The sequence below is a fragment of the Parasteatoda tepidariorum genome, chromosome 1 (assembly GCF_982258835.1).
Source record: "Parasteatoda tepidariorum strain Cologne lab strain chromosome 1, Ptep-v5.0, whole genome shotgun sequence".
In the NCBI taxonomy this organism is placed as follows: domain Eukaryota; kingdom Metazoa; phylum Arthropoda; class Arachnida; order Araneae; family Theridiidae; genus Parasteatoda; species Parasteatoda tepidariorum.
Window position 1 is genome coordinate 94720523 of NC_141755.1, and position 16300 is coordinate 94736822.

The 16300-nt window shown below is 29.8% G+C and overlaps 1 protein-coding gene and 1 non-coding gene across 2 annotated transcripts; both read right to left on the reverse strand.

The window, feature by feature from the left end:
* Positions 1-1269: 1269 nt before the first annotated feature.
* On the reverse strand, positions 1270-9937 carry RpL7A (ribosomal protein L7A). The gene is made up of 6 exons (XM_016067850.3): positions 9841-9937; positions 8720-8837; positions 5610-5759; positions 5302-5522; positions 5087-5217; positions 1270-1472 (listed from the first exon to the last, which is right to left on the reverse strand). Exons 1-6 carry the CDS (start codon positions 9853-9855, stop codon positions 1298-1300), a joined length of 810 nt encoding a protein of 269 aa, XP_015923336.1. The 5' UTR covers positions 9856-9937; the 3' UTR covers positions 1270-1297.
* LOC122270329 (small nucleolar RNA SNORD58) lies at positions 4129-4199 on the reverse strand. Its single transcript, XR_006225735.1, has one exon. It is a non-coding gene; the product is annotated as a small nucleolar RNA SNORD58 (small nucleolar RNA).
* Positions 9938-16300: the final 6363 nt, after the last annotated feature.

The window sequence follows — 16300 nt, forward strand, 5'->3', positions numbered from 1 at the left end:
TTAACTTTCGTGCAATTTTTTATGGTAAAAAATACAGTCATTTTTTTATCAGTGGTACACAGTGTTACGAAAAATTTAGAAGGGGTACACAAAAGTCATAAGTTTGGGAAACACTGCTTTAGTCCTATGAACACTCAGCCTCCTCTTTTTGTTGTAGCGATTCGTGTTCTGACGTTCAAAATATACACTGCGATTCATATTCACACTATTTAAAAACCACACATCGCTATTCATATTTTCGCAATTTGGAAAAAAAAAGCACTACCATCTAGGACAAATATCGAAACTGATTAAGTTATTTGCCATAAGTTTAATACTTGGACTTGTTTTAACTTTAAGCCATAAGTTTAATACTACTTACAACAGCTTCTGTCGAAAGACTATTTTTTAGAATGAATTTGTTACAAATTTGCAGTTAAACAGTATTATTATATCTTCATTTAACGGCTTGAAAAAGTTATCACCTGATTAGGTGAAGCACAGGATAACCATCAAGAATTTTTTATATCATTTATGATTATATGCTGGGAAATGATCTGTAAGTCATGGAATTTTAACTAAAAAAATTTCATCAGAATAAGTTACGTAAAGTATTGTAACTTTTTATAAAAAACACTTTCCTCTGACAGCCCCTGCCTCTTATAATCAATTTAAAGTAAGTGTTTTAGAGCATACTTCCTATTAAATGGTTAATCTTATTCTCTGCTGAAGGGGACTTGTTTTAACTTTAAACCCATAAACTTGTATTTATTCCAATAACTAGAATATTTATTTTTTAAATTTAATTCCATGAACAAAATTGTAAAGTTAAAATTTATGTTTAAATGGACTTGTGTATTTTCCGATAGTTTTTTTTTTTTTAATTATTTCAATGTCTAAATTTTTCTTTTATTAAATTAATTCTGATTCCCAGATTCTTTTTCTTAAGTAATCAGTTATGAAGTTTCTAATTTTAAAAATGGAAAAGCAATTAATTTTATGCGAAAGAAACAATATGCAAGGTCAACTGATAAATAGAACTCCGCCCCCAGAACAATGTTTACATAACAATTACAACCTACAACTGCTGTCAATATGTCGGTCTAAATATTGTGGCAAGTCGCCCTTCACTCAAAAAGGTTTTGCATCCATACTTTACTACCAGTTTCTGATTTGGCATACTAAAGATTGTCTAAGAAATGTGTGAAATATGAATTGTTTTTGGCATTACAGTCAATGCCAGATTTTAAACTTTGCCAGTTTGTTTAAATAAAATAAAAAGAAACAGAATCAATTTATTCTTTCTTTTATTTTAAATTCATCCCACTTTCTGAGACTGTTCTTTTGCTTTAGCTTTTTCCAGTTTATTAATGCGAGCAGCAGATTTGGAGCCAAGCTGTCCACCTCCCCAGTGACGACGGATTTCCTCAGCCCTTTCATTGAAGTTGGTCTTCACAGACTCTACAAGCTTATTCAATTGAGTCCTATCCTCCCTGAAATAATAAAAATGAAACATAAGCATGAAAGATTTAACAATAAAAGGATTCATTAGTACACATGATACAACATTTCATAGATTTTAAAAACCAACAAAACTATTACAAGCCGAAAAGATATGCCTCAGACAAATGCCTCGATGTTCATCAAAATTAACTATCCTCCACCAAGACATTAACCAAGAAAACAAAGAACTTGTTATTCTTAAGCCTATTCTTGATTTTAGAAAGCTAGTCAGGCTCGTCATCGTGTCATCACAGGAAACCAATTGTGCTTTGAATTACAAGCACATTCGTATATAATCAACACAATAAAATGCATTTAATAATTAACAATATAACATCTATAGAACACATGTCACATAGCATGCATTGCATAGCTTTCAAAAACCAATCAAAATCAATTCACCATCACAAGCTGAAAAGATACATCTCAGACAAATGCCTCGATGTTCATCAAAATTAACTATCCTCCATCAAGAACTGAAGTAAGAGAACAAAGAACTTGTTATTCTTAAACCAATTCTTGATTTTAGAAAGCTATTCAGGCTCGTCATCGTGTCATCACAGAAGAAAATAAATAACCATGGCTATGTTTATTGTTTTTAGAATTACAAATAGCATTATATATATAATTAACTCATATATAGCATTTTAGATCAGAGCACATCAGAGGTGTCCTAAGAATATAATCATAAGAGCAATGTTATAGAATTTTAATTGAGTAACAGAACATACTAACTCCCTGTTTATAACCTAATCATACACATGCTTTTATCACTAACACATCAAAGGTGTCCTAAGTATATAATCATCAGCTATTATAAAAAGGCATAATAATCACCTCACAATGAGAAAATAACCATGATACACAGAAAGAAACTTTCAGTACTTCATCAATGTTCAGCCTTGTATGAACATTGGATTTCCAATAGGACACCAACACTACATAAACGATAAAGACAGGATTCACTAGTGTCTAAATCAGGAATCTGTGGAAATGAATATCTACAAGACACTTCAGAATGGTGCATGATTCATCATCTTTAGACAGCCCTCAACACATACAACTAGCCAAAATCTAAGATAGTAAAGTGGAAATAATAAACTAAAAGGGCTAAGACTAACATTAAAAAATGACTGTCTCAATCAGTAAGTCTGTGGAAATGAATATCTACAATATATTTCAGAATGGTGCATGACTCATCATCTTAGACAGCTCTTAACACATGAAACTAATGCGGAAGAACACTATAAATTATTAACCATACTTATAAGATAACTATATTTATAAGAAATGAACAAAATTTAATGAACTCAGAAAAACATTCCAGACAAATGTCCAGATATTTACAAAGAAAAAGAAAGAAAAAAAACTAGATCTATCAACTCGGTGAGAAAACAAAGAATTAGTTAATCATAAGTAGATCCTTCAATTCAAGTAGCTTATTAGGCTCATCCTGTCACAAGATTGATTTTTCTAGAAACCATCAATGACAGGTTTAAAAAAACTATAATTTTGTAATCCATACAGCAAACATCTTAACCAAAGATGTCTAAAAAATTACTCCAAAATTCTTCTGTCTGACTCAGTATTCTGTGGGAAATAGTATCCACAATAGATTTCAGAATGGTGCATGACTCATCATTTAAGACAGGAATATAAAAACAAGATTAGTAAAATTTCAATGAACCAATACCTTATACTTATACAAAACAAATAAAAAAACATACAGGAATTTTTAAATCTGACCTCAGAATTATTATGTATGATAGTTTCATTATGAAATCAAAGACTCTAGTCTGAAATAATTCATCATCATAAGAAAAACATAGAATTACCATCTAACATTTATGGCCTATTTTTTTTAAGAATTAAGAGAAGCATACTTGTTTATGACCACCCAACTTATGTTTCAAAAATATCTGTAATTCCACTGCATTTTTCAGGTTGTGTAGCCAAATGTATCACAAAAAATAAGCACCTTTTAGGCATAATATACATTAACAAAATGCAAAATAATTTTAAAAGACTTTACACGACCATGATAAAGTAACTAGTTTCTGACAAAGTTCTTAAAAACTGTATCCGTAAGGATGAAACTCTACATCAATAAGTAATTTAACTGCCGAATTCAGTAGTCTGTGGGAAATAGTATCCACATTATACTTCAGAATGGTGCATGAATCATCATGACAGTCAGTAAGAAAAGAAAATAATGTAAGTAAGAAAATAATCATAATAGAGGAATGTAGAAAAATACTGAACTATCTGGGGGGGACAAAATTTACTAATGTTACAAAACTAAGGCCTTATTTTTTATCATCTCTTGAAAATCTGCAGCTACTACCTATGCAATATTTATCAGACAATACAGATTTCAAAGTTAACATATAACATCAGAAAAATATATTAGTTTCATGTCAAAATCAAAGACTCCAGTCTAATAAGAATATTCATCATGAGAATAATATTAACTAGTAAAAAAAAAAAAAAAAAAAAATTAACGTAAAAAAAAAGGCAAAAATCAAAACACTCAAAAAGAAAAACTTATTCCAAAGAATACACTTAATTTCAAATCAGAGAAAGAAAATATTTTTGATTCTGTAAGGTATAAGAAAAGCAAGTAACTATAAAAAATCAAAATATATTGCTGTTCAGATAAAATATGGTTATCATTGAACATACATCTCAAAGGTGTCCTAAGATTGTAATCATAACAGCAATATCCAAGAATCACAGTAGACAGACATGAATAAAAAAAGTGCCTGTTACCGAAAATTCACTCCACTTCAAATTATTTACACAACAAAACAATATCTAATTATTCTAATCAAGTATCTCAACATAAAAAAAGCAGTATGTCCACAGATTTCACCCATGCTTTCTGAATTATTTCCTAACAATTTCTTGTCCTTTTATCATGAAACAGATCTCCCAATTAGAATATTCTCTTATGAACCGAAGTTTTCCTATAGATTTCAAGCAAGCTTTATCATTTCACTAATATTTTCTACTTTAAATAAACTATTATAGATCTCAAGAAACACGTTTAAAGAGAATAAAATATCTAAGTTGCTCCCTAAGCATACTTATATACTGAGCTTTTAAGATATTATTAAATCGAACTCCCATTAAACACGCTGAAATTCTTTTATCTACTCAACTAAATTTTTGTTTGCACAAAAACGTAACTCATCTGCAGTTAAAACTAAGGTTTTCTTATTTTCTTTTAAAAAAAATTAGTTAAATTAAAAAAAAAAAAAAAGAATTTTATATAAAGAATTAAAATAAGTTTTATGAATGATTCAATTACAAACCAGTCATTACTAAATTATTCTAAAAATTGTTCACAACAAAAATCTGCTTATATCTGGATCAGGGTGCATAGACAAATTATCTAACAAAAAATAAGCACATTTTAAGCATCCAAAAATATTTTTAAGCACTTTTTAAAAACACCCAATGAAAAACGCACCTTTAAGGGCTTTTAAAAATCGAAAATAAGCACCTTTAAGCATTTTTTGAAGACGCTACAAACTCTGCTGATTATTACTTAGCAAATATATCTAAATCTACACATAACGTAATTCAAAAGTTATCTACTTACGAATTAACTGTACTCAAGGCTAAACAAGTACAGGTCTTTCTCCTTACAATACGTCCCAATCTAGATTTATTCTTAACAATACAGTAGGGCACACCCATCTTTCTGCACAATGCTGGCAAGAACAAGACGAGCTACAAACAATATTAATCAAATTAACTATCACATTGTCATAATAAAATTAACAATTCATATCTCTTACAATTCATGTCTCTTACTTCAATTGGATCAACATCATTGGCAATCACAACTAAGAGTGCTTTCTTTTGTTCCACGAGACTGGTAACTGTATTGACTCCTTGCCTCACAACTGGAGTTCTTTTAGTAGGTACATCTTCCTTTCCTTGGGCACGTGATTCTGCCCTCTTCCTCAAACGTTCTTTCTTGGCTTGTGGTGTCTCTGGTCTGTACTTATCAAGCAACTTGAATAATTGTGTAGCTATTAATAGAAAGAAAGCTTAAGAAATGCTGTCAAGGCAAGGACTGAAAACTTAATAATTTTGATGAAAAGAAAAATTGTACTGACCTGTTTGCCTATCAAGAGCCTGAGTAAACTGATTAATAGGAGGTGGTACTTTTAGACGTTGGTAAAGAACTGCTCGTTGCCTTTGCAATCTAATATATTTGGGCCATTTAACAAATCGACTGAGATCTCTCTTTGGCTGAATGTCCTGACCTAAAATAAATTGTGTTTTATAATAAGGAATACAGTTTGAATTTACATATCCAAGGGTTCGTTTATGGGAATAGAATTTTCTTGGCACTTCCTAACAATAAATTTTTTTTTATTAAATATACATCCTAAGAGGTTTCTCAAAGAGGAAATCTTTGTTGCAGCTTAGCAAACATATTAAAAAATTAATACTTTATAAAAAGAAGACCAATTAACAGCAGGGTTTGCAGGTTTTTGACATGTGAGTTTTTAATGGTTTAAACTGTCACGTCAAAAATTTCAAAAACCTATATTTATATGTGAATATTAAATAATACATAAAATTTATATATTTTTTTATAAAGGATAATGTTACTAAACATGTTCTAGAAAAAATAAATTTAAAATTTTGAAGAAACACTTATATTTTGAATAGTAACCAAAATCTTGTACTTGTGAAAACTCACATCTTTTGTAACATTATGTATTCATTTTCATGTGTTATTGAAAATCTGCAGTGATATTATTAAGAAATTTATTTATAACCAAATTTAGTGTATAGTATAGATTATACTAAAAATTAGACATTTGTAAAGATAAACATTAGCAGTTTTGTACATTAGACATCTCTTAAAGAAAAATCTTTTAAACAGGTTGGGCACATGCAACATTCACAATCAGGGAATGTCTATTTTTAGCTCTGAGATTTTCAGAAGAAATCAGAGAAATTTCTGAGATTTTAAATCTGTTATTTTACCTTAATTTTAATTAAAAAATATTCTAAAACCTGCTGATTACCTATAGTATAATTAAATTTCAATATAATGCATGGCAACTGTTGGTAGTTTTGAAGTTTATATATTTTCTTTGCAAACTTCAGTTTTTGACAGTTTAAACCAGTATAAAACCCTTGTCATGTCAAAACCACTTTTTGACATCAAAAACCCAACCCCGATTAACAGTCTTATTTGACAGATCTTTTCAGGATATAAAAGCACTAAAAATGGCTTATATAAATTTTTTTCCGAAATTTTTTATTTAATTAACCTATTTTTATACAGCAAACAAATCAAAAATAGCTGCTAAGCTTCCATATTGCTTTACACTAAAATCGCTCATATTCCCTATTTCCAGCTTTGTTCTAGATCAGGGCTGTCCAACTGGAGGCCCGCCAACTTCTTATTCAGGTTAATCGGCTGCAGTTTTCCCAATGAAATGTAGGCAAAATGATTCATAATTCTTCTCTTCCATTGTTTAATAATTAATAATTCAACTATTAATTGTTATTGTATAAGAGGTTCAACAGGTGATCAGCGACCGGAATTCTGGCCCGTGGGCTCTTTGCAGTTGGACAGCCCTGTTCTAGATCAGGGGTTTCCAACTTACATGAGGCCTAGAGGCAGCTATTAAAAACACCAGTCAAATGGCGGGCCACAACTTTATCAAAATTTTATATAGGACTCTTATGTTAGAAAGAACATTAAATTTAGCTGTCAGATATTTATCAAAGTTTTTTTTAAATATTAAACAAAATTACAAGCATTACAAACAATTCTTGTAACATATTTTAAATCTTCTCTTTATCAGAAACTTAGTGACAAGAATTTTTTCATTTAAATTTAAAACTGCAATAAATTAACATTTTTTTGACTTATTAGGAATTATAGCAACAACAAAAAAATGCTCGAGCATCTGAAATTAATGTTTTTTTCTTCTTTTCTGCTCACGCAATATTCAATTCAAGGAATCTAGATAAAACACACTATTCAATTTCTCTTTTATACGCTTTCATATTTACATGTGTAAATAATTTTGTCCAAAATGATAGGTTTCAAAAAGTGACTTATTCAAGAAAATTCTTGATACGCACATGCTAAATTATACTCACAAAATAAAAAGAGCAACATACACGATTATTTTTGTATTTGAATAAATATTTTCTTGTTTGTAAAAACTATTTTATCACAACTTTGATATTAGTCTTCAGGACTGAAAAGTGACACCCATGCATTCAACTTTTCATAGATCAGTAGGTATTAATTAAAACAAAAAGCATTGTGAATAGTAAATTACTATAATGAAAATTTAAAATGAAAACAAAAAATATTTTAAGGAAACAAAGATACCTCATGGATTACAGGTAGCTAGGACCTAGCAGTAACTGGAAATGGGAGATGTTCAAATTTGTGGTTAGGAGGCATGGATTAGCACAATTAGGTTAAGAGTATTGAAAAAATTATAAAGCATTGCATTCATAGAAGCCACTTTTCAAGACTGAAATTATATATATATATTTTTTTATCAATTAACACAATAGTTTTATACGAGAATTTTCAGAAATTTATAGCACACCCACTCCAAAATGTACCTTAAGAACTTAATTATTAAATCAATTATCAAGTTCTCCCCCTCATCATTTTATTAATTTATTTTTTACAGCAAACAAGATAAAAACAGCTACCCTTTTTACATCAACCACGGATTAATAAACTACTCATTTTTCTGCTAATATACATATCTCTATGTATATCCTTTACTTCATCATTATTTTTTGTCCTAACTCTATAATTTTTCTTAAAATAAATATTAATTTACAGTTTAAAGTTGCAGGAAAAAAAAAGCCTAGATAAACAATAGAAGTTGTTTAAGCAAGTTGGCAATGAAGTTCAAACTCACTCTTTCATGAATGAGCTACGTCATTACTTGATTATTTCGCTATTATGAAAATTAACAGTGTTTTCATAAAAATGAAATTATTATTTTGCATAAAATTTTTGTTACATGAAGCACAAATAGAAATTAAGAGTGGCAACCGTGATTGCGTTGGAAAAGACTTGATTCAAACTTGAGGTTATTTAAAAATTACCTAAAATAAAATCTGGAAGTTTATTGAATAACTTTTAATACACCTAACCACAATTTGAACGAAGCCCAATCAAAAACTGCATCAATGGTCTTCACCCGCAGGGCATCTAGCTACTCACCAATTCCAAAATTCTTGGGTCTTTTTTCAAATAGAGGGTTTACAGTTTTGCGAGCTTCAATTTTCTTTGCTGCCAATGGGGCTGCTGCAACCTTCTTCTTTCCTTTCTTTCCCTTGATCTAAAAATGAAATGTAGCTAATATAACAATGTGCTATACTATAAAATAAAACTTAATTACAAGAATCCTGGCAAGTGTATGTGTTGGACAGAACTGTTATTTAAGTTTTTAACTTCTTAGCTACAATTATTCTGCAAAATACTAAAAGATTTATATCGTGAACATCTTTTAAACTATCACAATGCAATTGAAATATGTTGCCTGCCTTGCCATCCCCTTAATCCATAAAATCTTTTTGTAAAAGAAGGCTTCATTATTCAATTTGTAAGAAAAATTATTTAACCATTAAAATAATAATTATGCAAAAAAAAATTCTGTGTATAGGTTCATTTCTGACTGTTATTACAGTTATTTACTTTGTTAAGATTATTTTTAACTGGTAAGTTTCTCCCTGTTCAAGGGGTATATAAATAAATTTTAAGTAATTGTAAATTTTTTTAAAAAAACTTTTTATATAATTTTTTAAATTCCCTGTGGTGCTGCAGAAGCAGATAGCCCATCAATTAATTTAATGTTCGACCTATAAATAAATTTAATAAACAATCAGATAGTACAAATAGGGCCGATTTCAATACATAACTACAACAGATTGCACGATTGTTATCTGGCCAATTTAAGAGGTTATTTCAAGACAGAATTTTCTGCTATTTAGTAATTGTTAAGCTTATAAATTTTGCCTGATAGCAATAATTATCAGACAACCCGGATAGAATTAGTTTCTAGAAATATGGGAACAAGTCGGGATCGGCTCAGTTATCGAACTAAAAATTAAATATTTAATAAACAGATTAATAAAATATTAAGCAAAACATTAAGGCTATGATAAATTCGTGAAATAAATTAAGATATCATTCAGGACAAAAAATTATCTTTAAAAAATGTAATTACCACGTTGTCTGATTTAGGTTTAACTAAAGCGGACGATGAATTTAATTTTTTAAAAACGAGCATATATTATAATGCACATAAATAAAATCACAATCTATAAACAATATTAACTTACTTTACGTTGAACCATCTTTAAATATTTTAAAAAAACGGATTAATTTAAAGAAATTTACACGCTTCACCCTTAGTTGAGACGACCACGCAGCGAATGCAATGAAACGTTGAAGTTACGGTTTAGAGCAAGAAGCTGCAGTTAATGTAAGGAGATTAATCTCGACAGCAGTAATATAAACTAGTAACTTAGTGAGTCCTTTTCAGACTCAATGATATTGTCACGTGGTGTAGGTAATGAATTAAAAGCTTTTAAGTTAGAAAATTACATGGAGCTGAAAACCACATTAAACATAGTTCCAAAAGAAACGTCGTGGAATTTTCGAAAAATATTTGTGACAGTTAGATATGAAAAATATTAAGAAATAGGAAAATATCGTAGTACATTCTATAGCACATTCTATAGAAGCAGTCTTCTCCCAAGATAATGTAATTTTACTTCGATACTTAAACTGCAAGTTACTTTGACTTCTGGGTTTCGCTTAAAATTAAGAATATAAGAGTGCTTCACAACGTTCGCTAGGGCTGTCTGTCAAGGATGATATAATTTTTCTTATTAATTATAAAAAATAATTTCATCGTGATAATGAAAATTTTGCCAAACGAACGAGGAGATTTTTTTTTATATTTTCTTTATCTACATATGTTACAATTCACATCTTCATCAGTCGTTTTAAAATAATACAAGAATTTTATTAACTTTTACGTTTTCAAAAAATATATAATACGGTATCTGCTATTTCAGCGGGCATGAAAAAATAATAAGAAATAAGTGAAAAATTCATGCGATATTTTTATTTTCAGATGAATATAATTTTTAAATATTTTGTCTCTAAAAATATTACAGAAATTATGTAATAAAACAGAAAAAATAAAATGAAAGCCCAGATTTATGGAATACTCCGAATCACTATCCACATAATCAAGAAGTTTGTTATTCCCACATATAGCACCGCTGACACTCGGGAAATCCATATCTTTCATAAATGCTTCGAGCGAAATTAAAAACAAAAAGAATGCAAACTCACAAATACGCCGGGGGGGGGGTCAAGCTAGAGATGAAAAAAAGTTCTTGGACCCTTTAGTGCCATCTAGCAGCAAAAATAAGCATCAAATGATGTTCTTTTAACCTACACGGTGAAATAGCAGGATCAGTATTGAAACAAAGGGAAAAAATTCCTCTCCCAAACAAAAAAATAAAATACAAGTGACCTATAGACATCTTTAAGCAATGTACAAAATAATATACTAGATTTCAGAGAAAAAAATTTTTCAGAATTTAAATTAAACGCGTAACTAATTACGTGTAGTGTTTATGCACGGCGGGAATCTCAGATGCGAGCGCCACTTTTAAGTACGGAACTTAAAGATGCGAGCGTCATTTTTTGTGAGTAAAATCGGTCTGTCAATTGTGTGTTGCTTTTCAAAAAGGCACGTTAATTCTGTCGAGTCACAAAGTCCTCAATGTTCCCATAAAAAAAAATCATACTTCCGGGAGTACTGATCCAGGAGTTTTATTGTCTTCTGGATTGGTTCAAAATTACTAGGCTACGGAGTTGAACATCAGTAGTCGTAAATCCAAAATTTTGTCGGCTGTTCAACGACGGTTATGAAATAAAATATATTAGTAGCTCAGGTTATAGAGCGCTCGCCATCCAATGAGATGAACTGGGTTCGAATCCCGGTGATGACGGGTCGATACGAATTTCGCACCCGGCTTGCACCGACCATAGTGCTGACGTAAAATATCCGCAATGGTAGATGGATTATGGACTGAAGTCTCCTTGCCGTTAGGCTAACCATGGGAGGTTTTTCTCTCCGTGTAACGCAAACGAGGGTTAGTTTGATCAAAAAAATCCTCCGCGAAGGCAAATTTCTCCCAATACTTGATCCAGAAGTTCCCTTATCTCGTGAATTGGGTTCAAAATTACAAGGCTACGGAGTTGAACATTAGTAGTCTTAAATCCAAAAAATTGGGTCGGCTGTTCAACGACTCTTATAAAATAAAAATATATTGGTCCCTGAATAACACAAATACATGATCTGAAGTTTAAAGATATTGAACCAATCGTGCTAAATAGGATACAGCGGGTAGAATGCAAGGCTACAAAATATCTTAATATTTGTTATGATTTTGTAACATTGAATGGACCGGTCTCTTACAATTTGTCTGCAAATATAGCTTTAAATTTTCGCTATTGCGATAATTCAATTTTTATCACTCAGAGTAGTTCAACTCACTCAACATTTTAGAAAGTGAATAGGAAAGTAACCTATTCTTGAAATTTATTGTTTTGATAATTTAAAATCATTAATAAGGTTCTGAAGAGGTATTTTTTTTAATATCATGTTAATTTGATAAGTTTTTAGTTCACGTTGAAATAATGCATTGGCCTTAAATGGGGCGCGGGTACGAGTGACGTCAATTCTGTCTAAGCACCTATGCGGGGAGTCTGGTCGTGATGAGTAATGTACAGGGGAGCCGGAATCAGAGATCGCAACGCTCGAATACGCTCTCTGGAGAAGACTGGTACCATGTCTTGACCACATCCCCCTCCTCTTCTTAGTTGTATAGGTATGTACTACGATATTTTCCTTTTTCTTAATATTTTATTAATATAATTAACCCAAATATTTTTTAAAAATTCCACGATACTTTCTTTTAGAACTATGTTCATTGTAGTTTTCAGTCCCATATAGTTTCTTAACTTAAAAGTTTTTAATCTATTTGAAAATCAATAGAGAAACTGGCGTACTTCCTTCCCCTGTGACACTCCACTGGCTGATGGTAAAAACATGCGAAGTTTGCCATAAGTAGAGAGTTCTGCTTTACACCACCTATAGCCCACTTCGATCGTCAATGGGAAATCACTATGACCTCCCAAAGACTTTCACTGTTCGGTAAGTTTTGTCTGACCTTTCGGCTGAGGTATTTTGCTAAATTTCATTTTCTCTCTTTTTTCCAAATAAAATTAGTCAGTATATTATTATTATTGACTTAATTTGCTTTTTTTAAATATCAGTGCGCAAAATATCCACTCGAGTATCATTTAATTTATACATTTCCCCATTCTTAAATCTTCCTCAACAAATCAACTTCCTTTCTTGCCATTGAAATGCCCATTTTTCAATCACTCGCAAGCTCTTAAATCCGAATATAAACGAGCCAGTTCCATCAGAAATCAAGAATTAAGATGCCAATGAACCTTCATCTTCAAAAACTCCCTCTCTCGTCTTTTATGGAAAAAAAAAAGTTTAACAGAGAATAGGTGAAAGCAGTTTGGTTAGCATTGCAGGTGAATATTGCACGAAATTGAGCAAAAATTATCAGTTTATTTACACACTACAAAATTTTATCTTACTTTTTAAATCCACAGGAACTTAAAAGACTGCGTAAACGTTGTTTAACCTCAAGGAGTATTTTTTTTTTTTTTTTGTCTATCTAGATCAGGGGTTGCCAAACTTTTTTGATCATCGACTCCTACATAATTCTTCGAAATCTCCATCGATCCCCATAAAAGTAATTTTCTTTTAATTAAAATGAAACTCTATTAGATACTGTGTTTGTACATTTATTTTATGATTTTGAACATTTATTAAAGTAATAGTACATAGTGTAACAATAGTTTTATGAAAAATATATTAATGTTGAAATATAAATACCTTAATATTTATGAAATAATAAGTAATTATATGTAAGTAGAAATAATAAGTAAAGTAACTACGGATTTATTGCTTCTTAATCAATGACATGGGTGTGCCTGGTGTTTTTCTTTTTTTTTTTTCAAGGTTCGTTATATTGGGTTCAAAATTGGTCATTTTTTATCTTAAATCCCCTCGAAATTCCCCATTTAATTCATTTCTGTTCTTAGTTAAGATCGAATTTACGTGACTGAAACCGGCTTCAACCATATAGGAACTTGGAAATGCTATCATAAATGGCTGAGCTATTTCGTTAAGTCTTACAAATTTTTCATTATATTTATATTTGTCCAAAATTTGCTTATTGTTAAATTTTTAAAAAGCGTCTTTGCTTCAAATCCCCATAATAATTCAGCAAGCTCATCTTGCATGTTGATGTCCACGTTTTCAATTTGAGCAGAAAATGGCACAATAATCCAATCAGGGATGTCAATGCTTTCAAATCAACAAAACGCAGTTTAAAATCGTCGATCAATTTTTGAAGATTACCTGTATATATTTCCAAGTCTTCTTCTTTTAATTCTAATTGTCATATATCAGAAAAATACTGATAATTCTTCGACCAATCAACCCTTCTGGTTCGGATCGACCCCCATTCGACCCCCTGGCTCAGATCGGATCGACCCCCGCTTATGTTAAATAGACCCCTGGGGGTCTATATAGATCACTTTGGTGACCTCTGATCTAGATACATGAATAAAATAAAATAAATAAATAAAGAAGAAAAACGCTGCATGCTATTTCAGAAAATTCTCGATGAATATCCTTCTCACTGTCAATGTTATAGCACAAAAGCTATTTGATGAAACAATATAAGACTTTGCATATTTCTAGAGAAATGAATCCTGTATAAAAACGTAATTTAACACTCCATGAATAATAACATCTCAAAATGTTATTATTGATGAGGTTATTTCATGCCTAATTTAAACACTTCTTTTTTTTTGCGATATATTTTATTTTACAATTATGTACTTTAATGTCTTTATATGCATAACTAGACTTACTTTGTTCAAATTTCGGATAAGTTTTAAAGTCATTAAAATAGTTATTATTAACGGTTTTTGGATTAAAACTAATAGCAGTAAAATTGTAATTTTTTTAGTTTCATACCCTCATAAGAGAAGATAAAAGTAAAGAAAAACCTGTTAGCAATTTTTTTCAAGAATTTTTAATTAATTTCAGAGTAATTAAATTCTACAAGTTTTGGTGTTTTTCATATAATCCTGAACGGATAACAAAAAATGAGCATTTTTTTAACATCGTTTGAACACAGCGTTTCAAATATTTTCCTTTCATTTAAAATAAATAAATAAATTGAGATTATTTTAATAATTCGTATTAAAAATTAAAGTAATCCCAATATATTTTGCATTTAATTTGTAATTAATTATCTGTATTATTTGTTTTGCTAATTATTTTTATAGTGACAAATTATATCTTCATCTTATCTACGAATAAATTTTTTTCTATTTTTTCTATTTGTTAATGAAATGGCCCATTTATTAAGTTTTTTATTGACTAGTATATTTAAGTATAAATTCGTTAAATTATGTAGTAATATGCTGGTGCAAAAAATTAACACGCTGTAAAAATATCAGCAACAATGTGATTTTTTTTTATTGTAGCAAAGGAATTACAACCTACTTTATTTTTTAAAAACTACAGCCTTATACATTACTTATTCAAATTTGACAAATGTGTTTTATAAGATTTCAATAAATTTTCTTTTAATATGTGGCCAGATTAGCTGAAATAAATATCACATTTTTTTGTTTTTCCAATAATAAATAACTGAAACTGCTAAAAGTATTATTTACTTTAATGCATAATAATTTGATTTTGGTTGCAAATCAATATTTTTAGCTGATTCTAATCTTGGTTTTACTAAATATTAGTCTTTTTTTAATTGCTTGCTTATTGATATTATATTAGACTAATCGTACTTATTTCTTATCTACTAACATATACAGTTTTATAGTTACAGTTAGTTATAGTTACAGTAATATACAGCAGTTGAAACAATGCAGTAATTACAACAATAACTGCAAAAAGAAATTTCTTAAATTTCATCAGCACCTAAAGCAAAGCCACATCAATGATAAACAGAAAGCTCATATATGTTTATTTTATTTAGATATAAATATGATTACGAGTTTAAGTTAAATTTATTAAATGAAAAATAAAATATCGGAGCATGAATCTTGCTACTACTTTAAATATAAAAATAAACATAATTGCTGGATGAAATATGAACATTTGGCAGAAATGTTATTTATTACTAAAACTTCTTTAGAGCTGCTTTTGATGTTTTTTAAAATTATATATTAAGTATTATTGCAGGAGGTAATTTATGATTTGACTAAATTAAGAATTTCATTCGACAAAAAGGACATTTTAACCTCTCAAAAATATAAGTTCGCGACACCTCTGTGTGGTTTTACTACGGTAACGAAGAGAATTGTTATTTCTTGTCGCTTTTCTTATTTTTTAGGTCTTTTGAAATCAATGACAATGACAAATCTGCCAAAGGACGATTGGGCACTTTTTTTTTACCAGCTTCTGTTCTTACGGTGTTGAATGTTATAAAATCGAACAAGAATCACACATTTCCTCAAAGCAGAGAAATTTAGCAAATTTGATTAACTTGTTACGTTTTGCGTCATCATTACTTAAACTATTTGATTTTATTAAAATATTATTTTTTGAAAATGATTTGTCTTTCCAATATATTTTTTTTTACAAGTTCTATATATTTTTAC

What these genes read in the sequence shown, in the direction of transcription:
- RpL7A (XM_016067850.3), bottom strand. An exon ending in ACCCAAGAATTTTGGAATTG is followed by an intron (nt 5,760 to 8,719) that starts GTGAGTAGCTAG and finishes AATTTATTTTAG; the next exon opens with GTCAGGACATTCAGCCAAAG. An exon ending in GCCTTGAGTACAGTTAATTC is followed by an intron (nt 1,473 to 5,086) that starts GTAAGTAGATAA and finishes TTATTATTTCAG; the next exon opens with GGAGGATAGGACTCAATTGA.